Source organism: Pezoporus flaviventris, unplaced genomic scaffold, assembly GCF_033815535.1.
Source record: "Pezoporus flaviventris isolate CSIRO_AGI_PZ_B2104156 unplaced genomic scaffold, CSIRO_AGI_Pfla_v1 ptg000002l, whole genome shotgun sequence".
In the NCBI taxonomy this organism is placed as follows: Eukaryota; Metazoa; Chordata; class Aves; order Psittaciformes; family Psittacidae; genus Pezoporus; species Pezoporus flaviventris.
In genome coordinates this window covers 36,061,768-36,088,021 of record NW_026892550.1, presented here as the reverse complement: position 1 = coordinate 36,088,021, position 26,254 = coordinate 36,061,768, and the positions used below count along the sequence as shown (strand labels likewise).

General features: G+C 41.1%; 1 protein-coding gene across 2 annotated transcripts in view; it reads left to right on the top strand.

Annotated features, from left to right (window-relative positions):
* The first annotated feature begins 12,391 nt into the window (after positions 1-12,391).
* GALNT7 (polypeptide N-acetylgalactosaminyltransferase 7) overlaps positions 12,392-26,254 on the top strand; it is a 76,190-nt gene continuing 62,327 nt past the window's right edge. The window contains exon 1 of one of the 2 annotated variants that reach the window (XM_061475040.1): positions 12,392-12,545. In XM_061475040.1, coding sequence (XP_061331024.1) covers positions 12,420-12,545 — 126 coding nt within the window. In that variant the 5' untranslated portion in view covers positions 12,392-12,419. The remainder of the gene's footprint in view (positions 12,546-26,254) is intronic. The other variant, XM_061475034.1, reaches the window with a different exon arrangement.

Below are 26,254 nucleotides of genomic sequence, written 5' to 3'. Positions count from 1 at the left end.
TAAAAAGTGGTATATAGTATTTGATGCACAAAAGGTACTTATTTTATCGGAGATTAAATACCCAGTCAAAAGAACCAAACAGCTGCAGGTAGTACAGCCTCAGGGGTCTTAGGGAATTAAGCAACTTAACAGTAATGGAAGCTGTGACTTGCTATGCAAGCTGGTTTATTGAAATCAAAATTGAAACAGGATTTATTACTGGTTTAGAGGTAGATTGTGAGTTTGAAACTCATTTTCGAACGTGTCCTCAAAGAAGCAGGATGATATGAGTGTTAAAACTTGGGGGGGACCCGTGGCAGTTGGAGGTTATGAGGAAAGCTCTGGCATGCAAGTGATACTGACTCCAATTAGTGCAGATATGCCTTTTGAAATGCCTGCAGGGTTTTTATAACTATAAAAAACACACTCAAACTTCGGGTAAGTAGGTTGTGTGTGCATGCTTGAGTTCTCAGCTTCTAGGATTAAGAGACTGTAAGTCTGTGCACCATGCTATAGGTGCTCTAGTTACAGACTGGACTCGTATGTGCTAGGCTAGGCACTGAGCAAACACGGGACAACGATACACAGCAAACAGTGTACAAAGCAAAAAGACAGAGAAAGATAAGTAAAGAGCCAAACCAGGTCAGCACGACAGCACTCAAACTTTGTATTCCCCTGCTGAGTCTGCAGAGCTCCTAGGATCTTTTTGCATTTTACATGCTAAAATTTCAAAATCAGAAGACAAGGGAATCTCTGTCCTGACTTTAAGCAGACTCATTTCGAAGATAACTCTCATTTCATTTTCATTGCTTCAGTGAGCCAGTGCCATGTTCAGAGCACTGTTAACGTTGAGGAAGAATAGACAAGCACTGAGAGTTTCATGGCTGTAAAAATAAACACTGTCAGCAGGATACATAAAATAATATATTGAATTTGAAACACAACATCACAGGCGAATGAAGAAAACCAGTTGCATCTGCTAAGCATTTCTGGGCAGATCAATTTACATAATGTCATTCTGTAACTACACAACTTTATTTAAAAAGTCAGACGGAACAGTACTGCAGGTCTGGGATAAGCAGCAATGGACTTTCTTAGGTCAAAAGAAACAAACAAACAAACAAATCACCATCTTTTTTTATCTAGGTACAAAACACATTAGGATGAACATACTCTGAACCTCTGAGCTTATGTTTAGTGCAAAATTGAGTGTGTTCAGAGAACTACATAAAGATTTGCCTCCTTGATTTCTGCCACTTCTTTAGAATCCAGGGTGTCAGCACATTCAATATGAGAACTGTTGTAATGATGGCATGTGCTGTTGTGCAGAGGTGAGGAACCTCAAAGTCATAAACTTGGGCGGGGTGCATGTATTTGTTAAGGACTTTGCCTGTCAGAAGTTGAGAGCTATAAATGAATTCATCTGCCTGTGAATCCATCTGCCTATTCTTTGTATTTTATACTAGGTCTCAGGATGCATCAATGACAGACTAGTATTACCCTAAAGTGCTGGAGGCTTATTTGATCACTTTGAGAAGTTTCTCCCACGCCTGCAAGTAGCTGGAAGAAGGCTGTGACATCAGAAACTTTAAAGAGGTCTGGCTTTTTCTTAGTCTGTGTAGCGAGTGTAGAGGTTGATGCTGGTGCTGGTCCTGTCCATGCACTGTGGGGCAGGGTGGAACATTTGGATTCGTAATGGAGATAATTGACGGGAGAGAATTATTCAACTGTACCCAGATAATTGACCAGGAAACTGAAAATCCTGGTATCAAGGTTGTAGCCTGATGAGGAACTTATACTGTATAAAGCAATCTTTTTTTTTTTTTTTTTGGGGGGGGGGCGAGGGTAGAACATAGGGAATGATGACAGACTAACAAAAGGGCAGTAGGAGGGGAGGAAGGATTTGGTGAAAGCTTTGAATGATCAGAGAGGACACTTATCAGATGAAGCAATTTCTGGGAGGCATACAATGAAGTATTTTAAATTTCAACACCAATTCAAGTTGTGCAGCCACTCAGAAAAACTTAAAAGCTTTTTTGAAGATAATTGCATGCATTTTACATGTACTATAGGCACTTACTCTTTCAGAGAGTGCAAGTAATTGATCACTCCTGCCGAAGGTAATAGTGCATCTCTGTCTAGATTGCAAAGCAATAACTACTTGTTTAATTAATGAAAATTATGCCTAACAGTCTAAAATCCAGATTCTAGTCACTTTTTAAGTTAAAGTGACTAATATATTTTTGGAATAACAACTTTGTGTTTTTCTGCTGTGTACAGGGCACTAATACTCCAAGTTCAGAGCTTGTATAATCCACAAAAATAATTCCCAGTGCCCATCCATCTCTGTATCATCAAGCTGATATCACGAAGACTATAGATAAATCTAACAACTGTAACTTTCACTAACAGTCTACTTAAGGCTGATGAATTTGAGAGGCTGGTCAGAAAACAGTGATGAAAATTTAGTAGCCTAGTGGACACTGCACATGATGGGGAATGACAAGTTTAGAGAACAGTTTGGTGTCATTATAGTTACCACCATTAAACCACCCTTTGTGCAACGAGTGATAAAGAAGTGGTAACATCTCTGAAGCAAAAGGAAAAATACACTACAATCTCTCAGTAACATACCCTGTCCCACACCATCAAGCTTATTTTTATCTTATTTAATGCATAGCATCAAGAAGCCTGTCACTGACTAAAACACTTATACCAATCTAGTTATCCACCAGCTCTGAACTGAGCTGCATGACTAGAATCCAGGCAGTCTACCTGCCTTAGTGCACACTGTTACCACTTGTAGGACTTGAAATACAGCCAGAAATGTGGGTCACAATGGAAAAGATTAGAGTCCATCTCCTATGCTGAAGTCCTGTGTCATAGCAGGCAACCTTGGTGGAAGATCAGTGTGAACTGTGAGGATTTACACTGTCTCAGATTATTTTTACTATTACATCACCAGCCTGTGTGCATTTTTTTAACTTATCAAAATGAATGACATTATTTTATTACCTCTGTGGGTTCATCCTAAAACACTAAGCGCAAGACAGTGGAATTTGACATTTTCACAGCTTTGGCTATGGAATGAGATACATGTCTATGTACTTTTGCTACAGATGCACTCATGCTGCACCTAAGAAAATCTGCTTTCCTGCTTCTAATGTGATCTAAAATATAAGATAGCTTCTCAAACACAGTATGTAGATGTAAGGCATGTTAATATAGGTATCAGCTGATCCACAACTGCACATTTGAAGGTCAGGTAAATCTTAACTTAGGCAAAATTCATGGTTGATACTGATTTGACTGTTTCTCAAATGAAATTTAAAATGAGTTTTTCAATATGTATTTTTTGAATGTGTTGGTATCAAGCATTTATGAATAGCTTTAGTAATCAACTGTCATAGGAAAGGAAAACAAGTATGTGAAAAGTCTGCATCCTATTTACATTTGTAATATTTCATAATTCTTAAGGTATCAGTAGAAGCATTTTAATGAGGGTTTTGACAATAGTGCTGTACCAAATGCACTGAAAATCCTTTTGATGATTAATTAAAGGAGATTGTAAAGGCGTAATTTGAAAAGATAAGGGTGGAGTTAAAAAAGATACCTCACCCACTAGAAAAATGCCTGTGCTGTTCTTGGCCTATGTTTAAGTGCATATTAATAGATCTCCAAGAACAGGTATTTCTTCTTCTGCAAGTAGTAAGATGTCTTCTCATCTAGTATTTTACTATCAGGTATAAAAAAAATCATGTGGCCTTGTGTATACGAGAATAATGCATGTTTATAGAGCTCTGGTTTGAAAAGTCACAATACTTTGCCCTCAGAATGCAAACATGGTATTGCTTGAGACACCCAGCAACTAGCATAAATGCATATAAATTTAGAAATGCCATTAATGCTCTATTTTTAGTACTATGATTCTGTGCATCACTATTGTAATACATGGAATACGGATACAGTGTATCCTACTTCAGTAAGTGTGCTGGATTATTTTTCAGTGGTCAGCAGTTGCGTATCCACTGCTCCACAATGAAGCTCATCTTTAAGAACCTCCCACGCTGATGTGAGTGTCTCTGCAAACTGTTTATGTAATTCTGATAATACCACAGGATACTGCAGACTGCAACTTAAAGTGCACAGGTACAATTCAGCCCCTTAAGTTCTGGTTTGCAACAGGATTTTAGGTGGAGTTCTTACTTTATTTTGCAGATCTGATCTTTCTGATTTGAGTTTGATTAAACACCTTGTATTCACATTTAGCTTAGAAAAAGAAGAAAAATGTGATTCTTTTGAATAGCAGCATCAAATTTAAAGTTGAGAAAGCCATAGCCAGTAATTTTTATCCTAAAAACAATTCAAGGTGAAATCCTGGCTCTATTTAAATCAGTGCAACGCTCCACTAATTTCAAGTGAAGGTATTCACCCTGCTAAATGCTTTATATCCTAAGGGCTCGGTAAGTTGTTGCAAAAACATTATGTAATTAAATGATGAAAAAACCACACACCCATTTGTCTTTAGAAAAGGGAATTTCCTCACCTAAGGTAAAAATTTTTGCTGCCAGGTTTCCGTGGGAGAAGCTGACAGAGGTAATCCAGCAGTGATGAAATATTCTGGGATTAATTAGGCATGGCCTAGATACAAGCAAGAGAGTATAAGGGCTGACCTAAATGTAGCAAGGAACAGTGCCTCTTTCTCCTCATTTCTGTTAATCCACCTTGACACCAAAGGCTGAGCAGGGCAAGTTTGAAGAGAGCGCGTGGATATAAGTCTGAAAGACAAGAAAGTTATTACGCTGATTTTAATTCATATTATTATTTAAAGTGTATTGAAGACATGATTTAGCTTCCTGTGTCTTGTAGGTTAGTAAGAAGTCAAGCAGCTTTTCCAAGCACTTAGTCAAGAGTCTACAAAAGCCCTACTGTGGATCACCACGCTTTATCGGAATATGAAGTTTTCCTATTGCTTCCACTTTGTCCCAAAACACCATTTTGACCGGGGGGAAACCAATTCATCCCACACATGCTGTGTTCATTTTTAAGTACATACAAATATGTCAAAGTTGTTGATAGCAAATGAGGAATGGAATAAGCTTCGCTTTGGCCTAAGGTTTACAGGAGCAGCTTTCATTTGTTAAAACATCAGCGATTCTTCAGTTTAATTTGAAATAATGTCAATTGCAGTAATCTGCTTTATAAGTGTGTTGAGTCTCAAGTTACAACCAGTGAAATAAATTGATTTTTTTTTAAGGACAAAACTTTAAATTAGTCTTTTCCCTCTTACTTTGTGAACTCCAAGTAAATTCTGAACTTAAAGGATGCCCCTGGGTTGATCAAAGTACTTAGAACAAAGATTCAGTTAAGCCAGTATTAAAATGAAAGTACAATATAGAAATCTGCTTCTTGCTAATTGCAGGGAATTTTAGACAATTTTTGGTTTAATGGGAATAATCAGCCCACTAGTTTTTAAGTCACTGCAGTTATACATTAGAAAAAGGGGGTTGAATTAAGAGGTCTGAAAACCCGCAGTATTTGAAGATGGATGGGATCCTGCCATTGTTACTATTACTTGTCACAGGTGACTAAAAAGCAGCAGCTTGCCAAGATGATGACTTTATTACAGTTCTTCACCTTTATTTCAAAGTCTTTTTGACAGGTCTAGGAATTTTTTCGGTGAAGTTGGTTGGGTTTTGGGTGGGTGGTTTTTTCAGTTGTGGGTTGTTGTGGGTTTTTTTTGGCTTAGCTTTCAGTTTGGGAGAAAGATGGAAAACATTTTAAAACAAAAATTTGAAAGGAGTATCTATCTCAATACTAGAGTTAAAACTGCACAAGTTAGGAATCATTTAATTCATAAATAAGGATATCTGTATGTAACTTTGGACCAGAGAAAAAGGAGAAACTACAACAAAATGATGCATCTGCATGTTGTACTAAAGCCCTTTTGAAATCTGTTTCATTATGATTATATTTAGTAAAAGACTTGAATGTGTGCAGTGTTATGATCCAACAGCTGCTATTGCCTGCAATTCCACAAGCAATTCCCACAAAATATGTCTTTTACAACAGAATCGTTTCATTGAACTACTAATCAATACAACTTGGTGTCAGACCATACATAATAGAAATAATCTACTGTTTAAGAGTTTCTCTCCAAATAGCAGCTCAGCTGCTGGTAATATCAAACTTAGAACTTATGAAATCTGGAAGAAGTAACAAAGCTTGGAGCTGTCTGGCAGTGCTTTTATGATTCATTGCTACTAAGACTCTCAACTTCCAGGCATCAATTTGTGAAGGAGGCTCTGTCCTGAAAACTTTAAATGACTGATTGCAATAGTCTTGCTGTCATTTTCTGTTGCAGAGACCTTCCCCATTCTCCAAGCATCCAGGGACCCCAGTCTGAAAAACAGAGTCCAGATGATCTCTGTGATGTTGCTCAATTTCTACTATTTCAATGTTAATGTATAAGCCTATCTACTGGACTGGACTTTCACAGTAGTTATTAATTTACCTTTTACTTATTTATGTAAAAAAGGGCTAATGACACCTTCTGAAATAATGCTTTGCAAACTTACCCTGTGACTAAGGAACAACAAAAGATACTTGGTTTAGGGACTAGTAACTAGTTGCATGTCCATGCTTTTCTATATAAGTCTCAAGTGTCTTTTTTTTATTTGTCTGTGAAGCTTCATAGGGTTTGATCTTGCTCAGATTTGACACTCTGGCTTTATTGAACTCATCGAGTGCTTTATAAATGTTCATTATCTTCAGTAGTTAGGTTTTGTTTCATTTTGAGCAACATGGCAGAATATATCCTGAAGAAAAAACTGTCAAAGTTATTGAAGTTTTACAGCCAATATAGCAAGTATGATACTGAATCGATAATTCCTAAGTTACCAGTTATATGTTAGACTATCAATCAACACTTTATCACTAAATAGTAAAAATCCAGAAATACGAAAATCTCATTAATTTATAGTTGGAAAATTTTCCATTTTGCACCTCACATGCACTGCAGATCTTGTTCAGCCTGACAATTTCATCACATTAACTCCACTAATATTCTATATTTTAAAAGCTTTCTGGAAAAGTAAATCAGCATCTGAAATGTGGGTGGTTACACCACTCATTTTTTTTTCAGCATAACAGAAATTGAAGCAACCTATTTCAATTTTCTCTGCCCTAGATTCAGGAAATGATGCAAGTTAATTTCTGTTCATATTCAGAAATATGATACCTTGGAAAAGGATATTTTCTAGACCTGACCTGATTACTTACATCTGGCTCAAAATACAGGTGAGAGTTCCTAAAAAAAAAAAATAAAATAAAAAATAAAAAATAATTTAAAAATAGACATTTAAAATATTTTTTTACTTTTAAAATGGCAAACCCGCACTTAGAATCAATCCAGTTCTCTTCAAACTTAAATGAAACACCCACATAACAGACCATCCCATCCACTATTTTAATGAGATCTAAATCTGTCAAGGATTGTCAACACTCATCATAGTGTGGATGTTTTGAGGACTTGCAAATCTGAAAGAAGTTAAATTTCTTCAGACAAAAGCAGTATTAATAATACAACATCGCTAATAGACATTGATTGGTACTCAATACCTAAAAGGACAGCTGAAAAAAAAAAAAAACCCAGCTTCTTACATTAGTCTTCAGAACATGGGTAGAATCCAGACCAGTACAAAATAATGAGCTCATTTACTCTTGTGTGGGAAAAGAGAAGAGTAGCTAGAGGTGATACAGCAGGAGGAAAACCAAATAAGTAGGCATGACAGGAGTATGGGGGCTAAATGTAATGACAGGAACTTCATAACATGTTCTTCATAAAAATGACAGGAAAAGCAAATGAGGCAAACTGCACTCTGCCAAAAGCATCCATTCAAATTCTGAAATATTGAAGGATCATTTTTGGTAGGACACACGTTGCTAAACCTCTGGTTTAAAAAAAAAAAAAAAAGGATAAATGAGAATTACAGGAGGAATGCTACTAAAGGCTATAGATCATTAACATAAAACAATGAAAATGAAGCACATCACAGTCTAATTTGCAAAAGCACATATTAAATATTACTGAGTCACTTATTTGACTTAATTTCTGGGATTGTTTTAAAAATAAGAAGAACTTTAAATCCTGTAGTTCCTTTTTATCAACTGTGAAGTTAAATATACATGCATTGTACATATTTAGGGCATAGTTTTATCTCCATCGTAGTATCACCTCAATAATCCAGAATCTCACCGCAAATCATTCAATGCTGGGGACAGTGTCAGAAGGGAGGATGAGCCTGATTAACATAAATTAATCAGGCTTCTCCAGCCACATGTAGAGTTTCTACCTTCTCAGATGCAAACTAGGGAAGGAGTTTCTTGGATTCCACCTGGACACTCCAGAAGTTCAGTTAGCAGCACACAAGAGTTTTCCGTGTCAGTGTAGCAGTATGTAGGGATATGGAAAACTACATCAGATTTGTTCAGAGATGACTGTTCAAATGTAAATGACCTTAGAAGAGCTGGCACTGGAGTAGGGAAGGTCAGAAGAGGTGTGAAAAGGGAGCTGGAAGTTTTCACTGGAACAGAGGTGTTGCTTGTGTCGAGGGTATTCAGTTTAGGAAAGCAAGTTACTCTCTGCCAGCTGGCTTTTTCTAGCACTTTCTTGTTTAATCAAAGCACGACCAAATTTGTGTTACGTGAAGCCTAGAGTGTAGTGAAATGCTGTATTAAATGGAGCATTGGTAGTTAGATCTGGAAACTTCTAAGAAAGTGAAATTGCTTGAGGTCTACAGTTCATTTGTCGTATTTTAACCCCAGCTGGCAACAAACACCACTCAGCCACCTGCTCACTTAACTCTGTGCAAGCCCTGCTCAGCAACAACTGAAACATCGGTGTGTTAGCAACATTATTTCCAGCACAAATCCAAACCACAGCCCACACTAGCTACTATGTAGAAAATTAACTCTACCCCAGCCAGCGCCAGCACGCCATCGCTAATTTCAAAGGACCTATTTTCATGAGGGGAGAGGGGGGGGAAAGGGAACAACCAAAACCAAACCCACAATTTGTGTTTTGTGCTCACTGCACTCAGTAGAAAGAGAAGTTGGTCCCTGACTTGCAGATTTTACAAAGGAGATCTATGTGTTGACAGAAAACAACCTGCAGATGAGCGCATGAACAGCGAAGCCCTCAGAGCAGCTTTGTTGTATTACAGAGCTTCCTTAAGTTTTCATCTTAATAGGTACAAAAGTTCTGTAGGAATTTCCTTTCAAACACTATGTTAATGAGCAAGCAGAGTGCTTTATTATGGCCAAATATTCAGGACAAGAGTTAAGAGGCGTATCCAGATCCTGGTGCTTCTCTAGTGCTAGCAGTTGCATGAGATTTTGACATTTGCTAGTGACCCTGCTCCAGGCACCATCCCCCAAATCCCCAGCAAAAAGGCAACTGCCTGGCTTAGGGGATTGGTAATCGGATACTTCACCTCCAGGTCATTGTAGGTCTCTAGTTCAAGAGCAGCAAGGCTTTGTAAAGACTTAGACACTATTGGATATTTATTTGGAGGCATATGGATAAGTGAGCATATGATTTCTGTGCAGCAAGCAGCAGACATGTCCACATATAGATACAAATATTATGACAGTTGCCAGTCTGTTAGAAACATTTGAATGACAGTATATCAGTCTGACAGAGGTTGATTAACTCCCTAATAACAGTGGGGATTGTGTCTTGTTATAGTACTGGATGGATTGTAAAAAGCATCGTGGTTTCTACAGTATTTTGCAACTGAGAGAGGCAAAAATCCATCTTTAACCCTCCCTTTTCCCTGTCCAGGTTGTAAAAGACTTTGAAAGTAGTTTTGAATGTTACTGGAGGCAATCCAAAGCCAATTTTAATTTGAGTTTTCCGTCTTTGCCAGTATGAATTCACCAAGATGTAAAATATCTTCTGCAGGTCTTTCCAGGCACTTCACTACATAGGGAAAACTGCAAGTGCAGAATCTGAAACTTCCACACATCCTTAATGAGGATAAAACTGGAAAAAAGAAACAACTACTTCCAAGGTCAGTATTAACCTAATGCTTCTGCAGTCAGACTGTATGGCCTGTGTGTGAGGGAAAAATGTAGATGATGCTCCCTGTTGTGGTGGGACCAGAGCAGGCAGGTGTAATAGTAAAACAGAAGCATGATGCTTTTTCCAGTCTGCTGTCAGGGGTAGTTTCAGAAGGGAGTGGGGCTGGCTGGCATGAGCACCTTGTCCATTGGCCCGTGCTGCCTCCCAGTGGGCATCAACTTCTTTTTCGGGGGAAAAAGAAGGGGTTTTTTAAATGCCCAGTACAGAAACCACTGCCCTCAGACAACTAATGGGGGAATTCACTGATGGCGGCACTTCCGCTGTCTAAAACCAAACTCTTGGGTTTTGTACAGTGTACAGCACTCTGTGATGATCTTGGATGCACGGTTCATCCATGGGTTTCTGCAGAACATAAGCCTGCGTTTAAAAGCAGACAAAAAACACAAACAAACAAACAAACAAAAAAAGGTTTCTGCAGGCAACTTTACAAATGTGAATTCACATCGTATTGACTCGCACGCAGAAGGCTCTGTCCCTGTCACTCTCAGCTTCGACAAGCAGCAGCAGAGTGGTACCACATCACTTGAATGTAGCCAGTTTTACAGAGCCCTCTGTGCAGTGGTAAAGGTAACTTATTTTTTCTTCTCACTCTCTTTGAATGTGCTCACAGCCCCCACAATGAAAAGGGATCCCAAAAATGGACAATTAAACAACGGGAGGAAAGAGCACCTTTTGCCACAGTAAGGTCTCCATAAGGCAGTGAAAAGTTGTAAGGAACACTTCCATACGTTTTCGACAGCCTACAAAGCTTCACGGTTTGTAGCCCCAACCTGCCCTTTCCTACTCGGCTTGCTAAACCAAGGGGTCTGCTTAGAGCCAGGCACCTCAACCCTATGCTTTTCCTAGCTAAAAAAAAAAACAATCCCTCCCAGGCTTGTGCTATTATCTACCTGGGAACAGTCACATAAACTTTTGCGTTGGGTTGTTTGTGGGGTTATTGCAACCTAAAACAGGGGAGGGGCTTTGGGGAAAACACCTCTGGGGACCCCCCTGGGGAAGTCACAGGGCTTTGCAAACACTCCTAAGGATTAGAGCTGTTGCCCATGCTTTGAACAATGTGTTTTTCTAAGTCTTGAGCTGTGCTCTTAAAGAATGGGAGGGGGGAGGGAGGTGGCAGATCATACAGGGCTATAGCACAAGTTATATGAATAAACAAAGACTTCTGTATCCAGGTGTGTCCAACTACAAAAGTCACTTAGGTATGGGCTGGGGTTTGGGGTTTCTTTTCCTCCAAAGTGATCCTGTTCAGAGTGTAATATACTGTTTTATTTCTACAGTGCTTATCATTGAAGTTAACGCTTAGGATCCTTGGATGTGATATCCTCACAGTGCACACAAGAAATAGATCTGAAAAACATCAAAGCAAGCGGATAGCACTGAATACACAGAAAAAGCAAAAGTATTACACTGGAAGTACTGCTCTTGCATCACTCTGCTTTGTGAAGAGCTCACATTATCGGGTTTGCATGCGTGTGTGCACGTGCGAGACTCCTTCAAAGGAGGAAACAGGATGCCTAACTTTTAGTGCAGAAAATTAGTAACAAACTACGTGCAAGATACGGGCCGATAACATCTCTGTAATCTCGTACTTAATCTGCTACCCTCAAGAAAAATCTATTGACTTTTCGGTGTTAGTCTGCCCAGGCTGCAAACAATAACTAATGGGCCTGTGTTACCCTGTGACAAGCACTGGAGCTGAGCGTTTGCGCCTCGATTTTTACAAGTCGGTGCCCAGAGCGGAGCTGCCCATCCGGCTGGCTGAGAAAAGCCAACCCCCGACTCGAGCTCTCCCATTCCGTCCCATTATTCCGGGCGGGGTGCAGGCGCCGTTAACCCCACGGCCGGAGCAGGTGCAGCGGGAGCACACACCCGCTGCTGCCGCCGGGGCGGGTGCTGGGTGCCGGGGCGGGAGCGGCTGCCCGGTGCGGGGCGGCCACGTGGAACCGCGGCTCCCGCGGCGGCTACTTCCTGCTCCGCATCGCCCCGGCCGCTGTGCACAGCGGGGAGGCAGCAGGCAGGCGAGCAGCCGGCAGTGGGGGAGCCTACCGGGGAGCAGGGGGAGGGAGGGAGGGAGGGAAAGAGGGGCGAAACAGAGGAGAGAAAAAACACAGAAAGTTTGTACGTGCGGTGGTGGGGGGGAGCCTCCGCAGGCGGGTGGCTGCCGGAGAGCAGCGGCGGCCGGGGGAGAAGGGGGAGAGGAGGAGGTGCCGGTGGAGCCGCGGGGGGCGGAAGCCCGCCGGTGCGCGGGGCCGGGCGCTGCGTGCGCGGCGGCGGGAGGGAGAGGGCGGGCGGGAGGATGCGGCTGAAGCTGGGCTTCCTGCTGCGCGCCGTGCTGCTGGCGGGCAGCTTCTTGGGGCTACTGCTGCTCTGGTCCTCGCTGTCGCCCCGCACCGAGGAGCCGGTTCCCCCGGGACGGACGCGGGTGAGTGTGCGGCCGCGCCGGGCAGCGGAGCGGGCGGGACAGAGCGGGTGGAGGGGCCGCCTCCCGGGATGTGACCGGCGGCGGCTGCGAGCGGGCGTGGGGGGGGGGGGGGGGGGGGGGGGGTGCTGCCAGGACTGCGGCCTGCGGCGCTGCAGGCCCGAGAGGGGAGCGCGGAGCGGTGGCGCCGGCCCCAGCTGTCCCCCGGATCCGGCGTCCCTGCCCGGGCGCCGCCGAGCCTCGGCCCGCTGCCGCCGTAATGCTGCCCTCGCCGGGCCGCGGAAAGGACCGGGGCCGCTGCTCTCCGATGGGCCCCGGCGGGTGTCTGGTCTCGTCCGCAGCATCCCCAGCCGCCGGAGCCGGGCGGGGAGCTCGCCGCTGGTGTCCGCCGCCGGCGTGGTGGTGTGGGCAGTGCTTCGACGGGGCCCTTACCCGGGACCTCCCCGCCGCCGTGCCCTGCGCACCCAAACCAAGTGGGTTTGCGCCGCCTTTGGGGGTTTTCCACCCCGAAAATGGTGTGAGCGGTGTAAGCATCCTGCAGCGGTTCCCTTGGGCTTCAACAAAGGGTGCAGGTGTTCCCCCCTCCCACTCACCCACCCACCCCGTCCCCGGGGATCGGCTTTCTGACGTTTTAGTAACCCAACGGCACGTTTTGCCAAGGAGAAGCAGCAGGTCGGGTAACTGCAGAACAGCCCCAAGGCGTCGGGTTGATGGTGCTGGCAGTGCAGATCTCTGAAATGGGGGGGGAGACCCGTGAGGCGCGGGGTGGGCAGTGCGTCGGCCGAAAGGGGCAGTAGCCTTTAGAAATGCTTCAGGAGGTCAGCAAACAGGTCTGTATAGAGAGCCTTGCAGGCCGTATGTTAGTCAAGTGAGAATAATCTGACCCTACAATACCAGGGTCCTGGAAGGAGTCGAAGTGCTCTATCCATTTCATCAGATGTTTTAGAGCTGTGGAACATAGCTGGGATTAGGAGATCTGTTAGAAGTAAGAATAGTGAACATTCATTTAATCTTGATAAAGTCATAACATTTTACAGTGCTTACATTAAAACGTGATCTTTTGTGATGTGTTCACTAATGATCTTGGCCCTTCCTAGTGGGCTGCTTTGAATAATCGTGGAGGGCAAGCGAGCTGACTGAGTTCTTGCTTTTGAAAACTGGAAATGACTTTGGACGCCTTCAGCAGATGCTCTGTCTTCTGAAGCTGTTATAGTTTGCTGTGTCTTGGCAGTTACTGCTGAGATAATAGGCCATATTGGAGATACACAGTTTATTAAGCAGTGAAGTTTCTGTAATCTGTTCTTCTAGACACAGCATAGGCTTTCCCATGTATAGAAAAAAAATCAGGAATTTTATTTGCATACCTCCCAAAAAAAAACATCGGGCAGTAAACATTTTGCATCAAATCCGGTTGAGTTGCTTTTCCTGCTTAGGAAGGGGTAACAGACCTGTAAAATGACATCCTCTGGGAAGAAAGAAAAAGGAGGTCTGGTTGTGTTGCTGTGTAGGGCAGTGACCATCTTCAGGTGATTATTCTGGGGTGACAAGTGAAATATTGTAGTCCTACAGTGTGTGCACTGTATCAACTTATTCAGGTGCTGTAATGAATCATGCTGTCCTTTGTCACAAGCCTGAAAGCATTCGCTCAAAGGCTTTTAAGCTGATCCCTTGTATCAACCTCCATTCACATGAGAGGTCTAATTTGGAAATCTTCTCTAGCTGCTGTGTGTTGCAGTAAAGGAGTCGTAAGAGGTTTTTACAGTCCAGCCCTTGATAAAGCATTATGCTGCCTTGATTGCCCTTGCCTTGGCTGGAAGAAGAGATAGCCATAACAGCCACTTCAGGAAATAATTCAGTGTTTGTTGGGAACAAATACAATTATATTAAGTAAACACTGTCAAAGATGAAATCTAAAGAGAGTATCTGGTTCATTAGCTAGATCAGCTGTTTACTTGTTGTCATGATATATATGAGAGAGGGTAACACGTGCTGCTTCCTCATTTTCTGGGAAACAGTACTGTTACTACTAAATGCATGTCATGGTTTGGACTGCTCTCCTCCTCAGAAGCTGCTCAGGTGAAGAGTCCTAGTTAAGCACTGGTGAGCAGGATCAGTACTGGCAGTGCTCCAGCATATTTCTGGGGAGCTGCCAGAGCACAGGAGTAGGTCCAGAGATTAGGGTCTGTGTATGCTGCATCCTGCTAGGCGAGGCAGTGCGGTCCCTATGGGGTAGGCTTGTGTCTTGCCCCTGGAGACACGATGTGATGGTACAGCGCTAGCACATTGGAACTGGGAGTAATTGTAACTGCTTCTCTGAAACGCCCTGGTGTTCACTGTGTGCAGCACACAGGTGCCTGTTTGCTCTGTTGCTAGTTGCCTGAAAGTTTGTTAAGCTAAAGATAACAGAGTAATTCTTCTGGTACAACACCCTCATCCCTTTGCTTGCTCTGAAAGCACTAGCCAGGAGGCATAGAATTCCCCCTCAAACCAGCTTAAAGTAGAATTTAACTATTTATAACTAACCGCAGGCAGTACCTTTTCCGTCTCTGCACTGTAACCCTGGCCACTTTTTAATAACACTGAGGCATTAAAGCAACAAAGATGAAAAGTTCTGCTGTGTTGTTCTTTTTATGCTTATAACCTTGAATCTTTTTTCTGCTTACAGCAGCAGGCAGGAATAAGTAATTCTGAAGATCTCGTAGTAGTGTTATAACTATGTACTTTAAAAAAGTATATTCTCCCTTCAAATACTGCATTATGTTTTTTTCTAATAACTTTAAAATATTTCAGAGATCTATTGGAGATGAATGATGATTAATATACAGAAAGCTTTTAAAAGAAAAAGTGAAGGTGGAAAAGTGGCTGGTTTAGGGAGGAAATGAGAGAACGCAGAGATAATAACAGTAATACAGACAGTTGGAGATAAGACCTTTCTACCTGATATAAGACTACCACAGGTGTATGTTTATTGAAAGCATGCTCAGAAGTTGGGGGGGGGGGGAACGGGGGGACGGGACAAAGGTCTTCTCCAGGTAACTCTGCTGTGGAGCTTTGTTTCTGCAAGGCACTATTTGAGGAAAAAGTGCTTGCAGGATCTGGATGGAGAGCCTAAGTATTTATTAGAAATTACCATTTCTAATAAATTGTCATTATCAGAAATTAGCATTAATAAATAAAAAATTATCATTATCCAAAATATCCAAACAGAATAAAATAATACTTACCCTAAAGAGCTTTTAGTTTCCAACCTAAACCAAATAGAAACAATGAAAACATATTAAGGTCTGTTCTCAGAGTCTTTAATAAGGACATCTGCTGTATGATAGTAAGGATTACAAGGGTACCAAAAATTTAGGCAGGAACACTCTTGTTTGTGGCTGTGAAAAAAAAGATTAAGTAGAATCATCGATCTGTTTTATTATGTGTATGTTGTGAGGTCTTTTGGATGTTTTCCAGTACTTTCTGATCTTCTGGGTCAAAGTATCACAGTTTTGGACCTCAGTTTGAAGCTGTTCATCATAAGAAGATTGCTGTAGGGACCCCAGCTATAGTACTTGTTAACCTCCAGTGAGATGTGTCGCTAATGATCAGTCTCAGAGATGCAGCCTTAAAAGCTGGCATCACCAATGAGTGGGTAGTACAGCAGGCAGAATCAATGGACTGTAAAGAAAGATTTGTAACTGAAAAGTTGAAAACTGTGTATTTGGAGGAGTAAGTGTAGCATAGGTCAACTTTAACTCTCGAAATCCAACCAAATTAATATTCCAAAGCTTCAAAGCTATGTACAATTGAAGTTCGTGGTTTTGATTCATGTTTGTTTGGGGTTTTTTGGTTGGTTGGTTTGGGGTTTTGTTTTTGTTTGTTTGGGGCTTTTTTAATATCTCTCAAACCTACCTGAGGCAAAGGTGGAAGTACAGCTTTGCTAGTTCATAATCTATGCAGCAGTACCATGAACAGTGGTCTCTCACTTCATCTAATGTTCACTGGAATGCTCCAAGAAGCTGACAGAAATTACCCTATTCATTTCTCCATATGAAGGACAGGAAGAAACAGTGTCCAGCATGTTCTTAGTCCCCTTCTGGAGCCTACAGCAATAGCAAAAGATTTGCTGGAAGTGTGTGGTTGACCTTGCACAAGTCAGAAATGTGGTGCTGAGATTGCAAACCTCACAAGTTGTCACGTGCAGCGAGGAACACTCCCAGAACTCTTGGCATGGGCTGCCTGGCCTCATATCTGGGAACTTGGTGCTTCAGATTTGAAGCACTACAGGATTTGTGGTATTTCCCAACTTTAGCCAGCCCATAGCCACTGCATCTGAGCTTGTCTTGCCACATATTGAAGGTGTTTTAATTTTCTGTGTCTGTAAGTGACATGTTCTAAATGGGCCTTTGTTTAGGGAGTATTTGTTTATCAACAGCTTTCCGGTTTTCTGGACTGGGTTCCCAGGCCTGCTTTTGCTTTGTATGTGCATAAGTAATTGGACAGCTCTTTTCTTCCACCTGCCAACCCTGGAAACATGCACATCTCCTATGCCAGGTGTGCATTGTCTGTAACTTAACAGGAGCTTTTAAGGCCACGGTTTCCCATCCTTTGTTATTTATACCCTGATCTCCTGGTTAACTGTCCTGGCTGCCAGGTGTCACAGAAGCCATGCCACGGTGAGGTTTATCATTGGATCGGGAAGGGAGGCTCTGCTGAGGACCCTGGTGCAGATGATGATTCTGGCATGTCCCTCTGATTCAGGAAGCCAGATGATGGGCTTGCAGCTGGGGCTGTGGGCCCTCACCAACAGCCAAGTTTAAACATTACAGTTTGCACATGGCCACTAGAAGGTGCAGAATTCATGGGGTGGAGGTGGAGGACTTAGAGTTAAAAAAAGAAACAAAAGCTGAATTGACATTTTCTGAGCTTTCTGGTGACACCCCTTCTCCCCTCCTTTAGAGACCACTAATATCCTGTATACCTTGGCTGGATTGTCACTGAGAACTTAATGACAAGTTGTAGACTGAACTTGAAGTGTTGCTGTAGTTTAAATTAGATTCTTTGCTGTGGAAGTCCCAGTGCAAATTCTCCACTTTCCCTTAAGGAGTAAGGACAAATGTGCTTAGAAAAGAAACCTAGATGCAGAAATTTGGAGTTGATATCATTACTGGATGAAAGGTGGGAATCAGAACAAGATGATAAATCTGATGTAACAGGGAGAGTGGTGTTCAGCAGCGAAGGGATTCGAGTTGTCTGAGTTTGGTAAAAACGTGATGCATTGTGGTACACATAATGAAACAGCAAAATAATATCTCTCTCCAATTGCTTTGTATAGTTATCTATATGTTAGTCACTTTTTTTTTTACTGGTTTGCCTTTCTATAATTGGGTGAGACCTAACACCAGGAGCACCAAGTCAGTTCTGGCGTGCCAGCATTACCTGAAAGCTCAACACAGTCATTCATCATCTGGGTGTGAAAAGCTACCTACAGGTGCAGGACTAGGCATAAGCATGCTGCCTTCTTCAGTCAAAGACGTGATAAATCACTACTACTTGTGTTAACACCATGGCAGATTCAATGAGTTTGGTTTGAAATCTGTGTGCAAGGATGAAGTGAGCTTGCTATAGCCATTGTAAGAAGTAAGCATCATTTCCTCCACCACCTCTGTTTATTACTTTAATCTTTAGTGTTGCTAGTGACAGTAATAGGCAAAATGTTTTGAGATATTAAATGCTAATTTTTTTAATGTGTGCTTTAATCTAAATTGGCCTTGATAAAGCTTGTAAAAATATTCTGTCACCCTTGGGAGAGTACAAAAACCCCAATCCCTGTCATATTAAAAGTGAAATCATTTAACAAATGCTTCCAGTTACATTGCAAATAAATGACCACACTAAAAATAATGTGAAGAAATGGGGAAAAAAAAAAAAGCCTACATAATTCCCACAATTTATGTACACATACATAGATTGTATTAAAACTTTCCTGAACTCGCTTGTAATTAAGATCCCCTGTAATAAGTTAGGTAAAGAACTCATTGTTATCTCTAGACTATTAATTATGTAAATGTCTACTCCTCTAGAGAGAGCAGTTTTGCAGTGTCTGTGACAAGATTCCTTTGTCCTATTCTAGCACCAAGTGTTAACATTTGTGAGTAATGTAGAGGAACTGAATAGCTGAAAAATCAACGATCTTATGTTAAGGCTGGTGTTTGCTTTTCAAGAATCCCGTTGCAGGAGAAGGAGATATAGACCACCCAGAGAACCTTGGGCTGTATCCTCAGCACTCTTGGGTAAGATTATGCAACAATATCTTAGTAATTGTGTCTGTTTGGGGGATCGCACAGGTAAAACTATTCCATTGTTGCAGTATCTAGTGGAGAAACCACAGTATGATCACAGAAATCAGGAAGGATCAACACAACCAGTTGGGCAGGTTGTCATTTGTTTAAAAAACCCAAGAACAACAGAAGTGATTTTGTGCTGCTTAGTGGCCAGCCCAATGGGGCATTAAAAATAGCATGTAATGAAATTAATTTTTAAAATAAAAATCTAGGTAGTAGTTAGCTTTATTTTAAAGGAGGTGAATTAAGATATGATGGCTAAGCTGATGTAGTACTAATTCCAGTGCTAGTATATTTAGTTCTCGGAAGAAGCTCAGTGGGCCATCAGGCTGCCAGCCCTGAGAGAAGGCATGTCATACGCAGAAGTATATACATGGAATTTTTCGCCACATGGCCAAACAGCATGCACCTTCCCTCACCCGAAGCTCAGCAGAGTTAAAATTGCTTGTATTGAGCTGACATTCCCTAATGAAAAATGACAGTATCTTTGTCCTATTTTTGTCGGATATTAAATCAGCATTACGGGAGACTGCCAAGTGGAAATAGGGCAGGATAAGCTGTTACATTAATAGGTTTGACTTCTACCTGGGGGGGGGGGGGGGTAGATGCTTTTTACAGAAACTAGGCCATATAATCTGAGAGAAGGATTCAAAGTCTGGTAACAGTTACATTTAATTACTAGATTTCCTCCACAAGTATGGAAAACAAACGTCTACTGTGAAAGATTAGTTTAAAAATAGCAATGTGCTGCTTAAAAGGCTGCCTTCTCCATCAGTTTTCTTTAATCTTTTTGTGAATTAAAGGAAACTTATCTTGTTTGAATCTGCCTTCAGCAATCCACCTTCACCCCACAATGCTCTAGATTTAGATCTTTAGATCTAAATGCTGTTTAGGTGAGTGAGGTTTTCTGCTCTTTCCCCTCTTCCCCCCCCCCCCCAATGATTAATAGCAATGCCAAGGTAATGTGTTCAGTAGGGAAGAAGTTGCCAGGAATGGTCCAAAAAAGAAGAGCAATAAGAAGACAGCAGCATGCATGTCTTTGGAACCTGTGGTACTGTTAAGCTTGAATTTAGGGCTATTTTTCTTACCTTTCACCTAATACAAGTTGGGGAGGGGAGAGGAAAATTAAACTCAGTAAATTTATGTGAATTTAAACCAAAGGTTAAAGTTCTGCTTTATAGCAGATTTCTGGGTTGGGATTTATCAGTTTAATTGTAACTTACTTGAAGGAACTTGCTAGGAAAGTGTGTGGTTTTGTAGAACAGGGGTTTTTTTGTTGTTAATAATTGTGACAAGACACAGAGGAGAAGGCTAGTGCTTGAATTCTACCTTTGTTTTTCAAACAAATATCCTTATTGGGTTTCCCCTGCTTGGGACAGAACAGTTTTGAAATGTTTGCTTACTCACTGGAGTATCAAATTTGTAGGTCTGGAATTTGAAAATTTTGCTTAATGCAAGCTGGTTTTGAAACAGGTCGGTGCTTTCCCAGGAATGCATTTTATAGCAGAAAATTCCTATATTCTGAAAATCCACTGACTTCCCACATAGGAATAAAAATATTATTCTTACCAGGTTGTATACATACATTGTTACTTAAACAAAAATGTCTTCTTTTTGTAATGAAGAGTTGATGCTTAAAAAAAGATTGTATTAAGCAGGAATTAAGCATGCTTCTACATGCATAAACATGCTTTCTTGCAACTCGTGGAACAAACTGCATCTTTTTTTCTCCTCTTTTATAATAAACTAATTGTTTGTTGCTCTATGATGGTTTGTATTTCTTTTAAGTTTCTTTCTTACCATGTCTCCTTGAATCCGTCATTCTAACCGCTGACTCCAGTAACGTTTTTTATATTGCTCTGGCTTTCCTAAGGTGCAGCTTATTTTCTTTTGATTTCCTTGTGGAACATTCAGTTGCAAATGGCAGCAGTTGGCACTGATGTGCAGTAAACCCCAGAGCAGCAGGAAAAAACTTTAGGAAGGTATAAGGTAAAAAGAGTATACTGGTTTACATGCTGTTTACATTTGGAAAACGTTATTTGCAGTTGAAGGTCTCAAATTCTAACTGTTAATGAAATTAAAGCATAAGCAGATGGTACTCAGCTCACAAAATTTCTTACTTACTTAGTTGTCTTCTAAAAAATGGGCAATGAAAATGGCTCAGAAAGAACTGTTATCACTTAGGTGAATGCAGCTGATTTTATCAATAAGGCAGAAAGTATTATGTTGAATAGTGTGCTTTCAGTGCAATCACATATAGCCTTTTGCATATTTTTGTCACAACTTGGGAATTAAAATTTGCTTTGTTTTTTAACCTGTAGTGAAAGATTCCCATGTTAAGGGTGACTGAAAAAAAAAAAAGGATTTCAATAGGATAGCATTTCAATAGGGCAGAATCATAACAGCACCCCATTTTAGTTCGCAGTTCCTACCTTTATGGATTTGTGGTAATTAAGCAATGACCTTGTTTTGAGCTAGATAATAAGAATTCTAGATATGTCCAAGAAAAAGGTATTCATTATTTTAAGCCGGCTGTAGAAAATGTCTCATCTGCAACATTTTGAAGTAAACCCAAAAAAAGTAACCAAGCTACCTCTTAAAAGCATGTGATATGGTAATGTCACAAGTTTTCTCATGACATATCTATTGAGGAAGGAAGACCAAGAAAGACAATATTGAGATAATGTGTTCTTCAGGGAAAATAAAGTGTTCCCTGCATGCTTTAGTCTTGAAACAAGATTTGCTACACTCTCACTTAAATGATCCCTTCAAGTCAGCTCTTCAAGGCTCGTAATGTATGTCTTTTAAAAGCTATGCATGTGTCAGTGGTGCATTTACTATGCACCTTAGACTGCTTCACCTGCTCTGGCTCTGCTAATCCATCTCCCACAAGTGTTATTTAACATACCAAAGCTTCTGAGAAGCTTTGAACAGCGGCTATGAAATATGTTAGGGTTTTCTCACCCATTCCACATTTCCCTCCCCTTTATGCAATATGTTGCTCCTCCACAGAACCAAGACCTTCACTAGTGATTAGCTTAAAAACAGTATCACCTGCAGAGGTGGAAAAGGGTGGGAGGTGAGTTTTGTTGTTGTTTTCTTTTGATGGAGTATGAGATTTTACTGATTGTCTCTAAGTGTATCACTTGCCTCTGACTAGAGAGCTCTTAGCCAGCAGCTCTCAAGTTCAGAAGAATGGGTCTCCTGCTGGAAAAGAATCTTTTCCAGCATCTTGTATCACTTTTTGGAGATCCTGAGCTCAAGATACTGATATTCCACTCAATGGAATATCAGCATATGCTGTGAGATTTACTGCGTGTGTAAAGTGGTCTTGAGTATTCTCTAGGGATGTTTTTCAGCCCTGGGTATCTGATGTAAGACAGCAGATCAGTTTCTGGGATGCATTTCTGTGATCTCAGTGTCTAAGATTTGAAGGCTTCTTGTGTTTTCTGTCCCTCTCTATGTTTTCCAATACCAGTATATTTGTCTTGAACACTTGGGTATTTTTTAGTGATGTCAACAGTAGAAGACAGGTTGGTCTAAGGGAGGCCAAAAAGTGTTGGCTTGACAGTGAGGCTGTGAAGCTCTTTGACGGTGTTCAGGTGCAAGCTCCTCCTTCAGAGTCACCAGCAGAAAACCAGCCTCAAGAACAGCTATCCATGACAGTGGAATCTAGACTGGGAGAAGACTTTCATATCAAATCTGGAGCAAACGATTACTCTTGCCCAGCTTTGGCAATGTATGATGGGACCCTTGAGTGCTCATATACAGCAGTGAGTATGTGTCTGAAGTGTCAGTACCATTGCCATGATTTCATGTAGAGAGACAGGGGGAGGAATCTCTGTGAGATAGAGTTGCAGTATTAGATAGCAGACTTACCTTTTCCATGAATAGTCGTATCAGTCACCTCTTGGAGTTAACAAATTTTGCTCCCATTATTATCTTCTACCAAGGCTGGTGATGACAAGGGAGTTGTCAAGCTGTTGTGATAAAAGGGAGCAGACTGCCAGGATAGTTCATGTAGCCTTTAATCTTTGTGTATGCCTGAGGGGCCTTGGGAAAAGAGGATGGCAGGGAGCAGGCTGGATTAATTTTTCTGGATGAAATGGATATGTCCTGAGGGTTGGCCTACTTTAAAAATAATTAAAATTCTTTGAAATCTGCTGTCCTTGAGCACACTTCATCTGTCCTACATCCCCTTTCTGTGATTCCTATATGCCTAGATCTTGTGGTTGAGAGATGCCTCGTACCTCTTTGGAGGGTGTTTGTTTTAGCAATATTTCCTAGGGGTGCATAATTTCTAAACCCAGGCTGACTTGCATATATTTGTGTGGTGAAATGTGTGCGGGGACTGCAGGTAATCAGAGGTACCTCGTTATGGTTTTGCTGTTAAGCTAAGAACAGAGATGCTGCTGGGCTTACAGGAAGGCATGTGAGACTGATTTTCAGATCGTAACATAATTTTTATATCTACTGAAAACAATACTTTTTTTTTCTTCTTTAAAATGATTTTTTTATCAGTTCTGTACCTTTACATCAGGTGGTGAAGGTATGGACAGCAGAAATCCATGTTACTGTAATGAGGTGCATTGATCTTTGTTATTCCAGATTCTTATTTGAGTCTTATCCTCAGCTGAAGGATGAATACCTCATTTAAAGTTCCTTGTGCACTCTTTGTGGGAATCTGAGGAGTTAATTAAGCTTATTCTCACAAACCCCTGTTCAACAGCTTAAGAGTTTTCTTGCATTGCGGTAAGGTATTAAGTGATATGGATATCTAGAACTAAGGAAGAAAGATAAATGATCAGACTACTTTTCTTGAGTTTATCTTCTGTAATAGCTTGAGCAATCTATCTTCTAACAGGTTTGTCACAGGATATAAAATGCTAAGGTTTTATGGGGGGGGGGGGAAACCTGTTTAATTTTAAACTCTACGATTCTTGTCTATGATTAAAGAAGTCTTCACAGCCTCAAATGCTAAGCACTAAAGTTTTCACTGGTAGACTTGGCCAGTTAGCTTTGCTGCAAAGGAGGGGCAGCTTGAACAGGTTTTTGAGCAAGTTTTATCTCGTATGGTATTTGCAAGAATTTAGTCTATAATTATGATTTGTCAAAATACAGTTTGCAGTCTAATCCCAGCAATCCTAATTTTCAGGAGTGTTTCATAGTTCTTAATTTCTAAGAAACAGGCAGAAATATCTCTGAATTTGGTTTCTCTTATAACCATAATGTACTGCTTATTATTACCAAAGGCATAATGTTACAAGCAGAATTCATTATACCTTCTAGGTTGATGCTTTAAAAATACATTTTAATATTTTAACTGACTGTGTTAAGCTATTGACTGTGATGCCATAGTGTTCACTAGTAAGAAAGCTTTTGCATATAATTGTATTTTATTGTCATCCTTTTTTCATTCTCAAACCTGAGATTTCCCAAGTCCAGAGCAATATACTTTTTATGTATTTACAAAAATGTATAGGTGTTTATTTTTAAGACCAGTTTTACTAATGAGGAATTTAAGGTTTCAGATATAGAATCATTGTCTTATAGCTGAACTCTTAAATATTCCTGTATGTAGCTGTCTTTCTGTAAGTCACTTTGGCTTTACAAATGGAAACCTTCCAGCAGTGTATATTTAGGCAGTCTATTCATAGTCCAACACCAAACCCCAACAACTTTCCTGCAGGAAGTCTATTTTCTCCCCTGTATGCCTTTGTTAATTTTGTCAGACCTTAATGTTGCCTAGCTGATTTATACTGTGTCAGCTGTAGGACTCAAAGAACCTTTAAATGTAATGGAAAAAAAAATCCAGCTCTGGCAACTCTAATGTTCTATAACCAGTGCTGATTTTATCCCAATGCATGTTAACCTCTGTGGTGTTCATTTCCCTTAATACATGTTTGCTTTTAAAATTTTGGTTTCTTTACTTACTTTATTTTGTCTATAGACTGAAGAAATGTGGCCAGTGCTAGACTGGCACATTTGCTAGCACTTTTTCTTATCTAGCAGTAGTGGCTTAAAAGATTAGGAACAAGAATGAGAAAACAGTTATGTGGAAGGGAGCTTTGCCTGACAGTTGTGTGCGTTTTCTAAGGAAAGGGTAGTACTGGAGATTTAGAAATACATGCTCAAATCGCCATGCTGTGAAGAGTCGCCATTTTTATGTTTTTTTAATGAGAACTCTCTTGAGGCTTGGAGCTTACTTGGAAGGAGAGAAGTGCCCTCACCTAGGTCAAGGCAACCACTGGTTATGCACATCTTCCCTCTCTTCCCATTAAGAACATGCAACTATCTCCTTAGTTCTGCGCTACCAGAGAAAATAATCTTTTTGTAGCTTTGGTTGCGAAGAGGAAAGGGAGATTCATACTGCTAAGAATATTTAACAGAAGTGTCCTTTTGTTTAAACATAACAGTGTTCCTGCATTGCCATTGACACCACAACAAACACTGGAAAAGCAGGCCTTGGGTGCCTTGGGAAGGGGACCAGAAGCCATTGCCCAGACCACCCAAAAGAGTCATGTTTTACTGTTACAGGCATTCCCTGCCTAGGAACACTTGGATTATTTCTAGAAGGGGGTCTGGGTGGGGTGTGGTGGCTGGGAAAACCAAGAAAGCCTGCATATTTTTTCCTGACGCTCTTAAGCGCACCATGAGTGTCTGACCTTAAATTCAGTTGGGACGTAAGTGTGCTGCCTTTATGCCTCCCTTTCCTTAGTGGATTTTCTCCAAGGGAGAAGAAAGGTTCAGAGAGGTCCTCTGGGTTATTTTTCTTGGTTTGGTTTTGTTTAGTTGTGTTGTGTTGTTTTTTTGTAAAGGTATAAAAGCTGCAGATGCTCTCTTAAGTTGGGCCCCACGCAGGTATTTGTTCTGGTCCTGAGGGTGTACAGAAACCTCTTGGGAAAAGCAGAACTGCAGGGTCTTTGTATCTCTGCTGCATGCCTATGTACAAATTCTAGTTTTAAAGGCCTGGGGAGGCAGCTGTGTTCTGTGTGGTTTACTACTAGGGCACTTTCCTCAGTGTTTTCAGCTACCCCTTGCTTCCAGCAGCTTTTTGTTTTCCTTTTTTTTTCCTCATGCTCCTGTTTTGAACTAGCTCAGCGCTGATGTTCACCCTGCATATGGATGTCAAAGTCATTTGGTTTGCTGCACAGCTGGCTGGGGGGGGATGTCCTTGATCCAGCTCCACATGCGGGTGTGGAGGTAGGTGCTTGTATTGGCACACAAACAGGACAAAAATGCGTGAGGGAAAAGTACACTGGTTGTGAAAATGAATCCGTCTTACTTTGGAACATCAGCTTAAAAAATCCAACACCTATCAGACAGAGGTTTAAATCAAAAAACAATTAGAGAAGACAAAAAAGTAAAGGCAGCTCGTCTACAGTC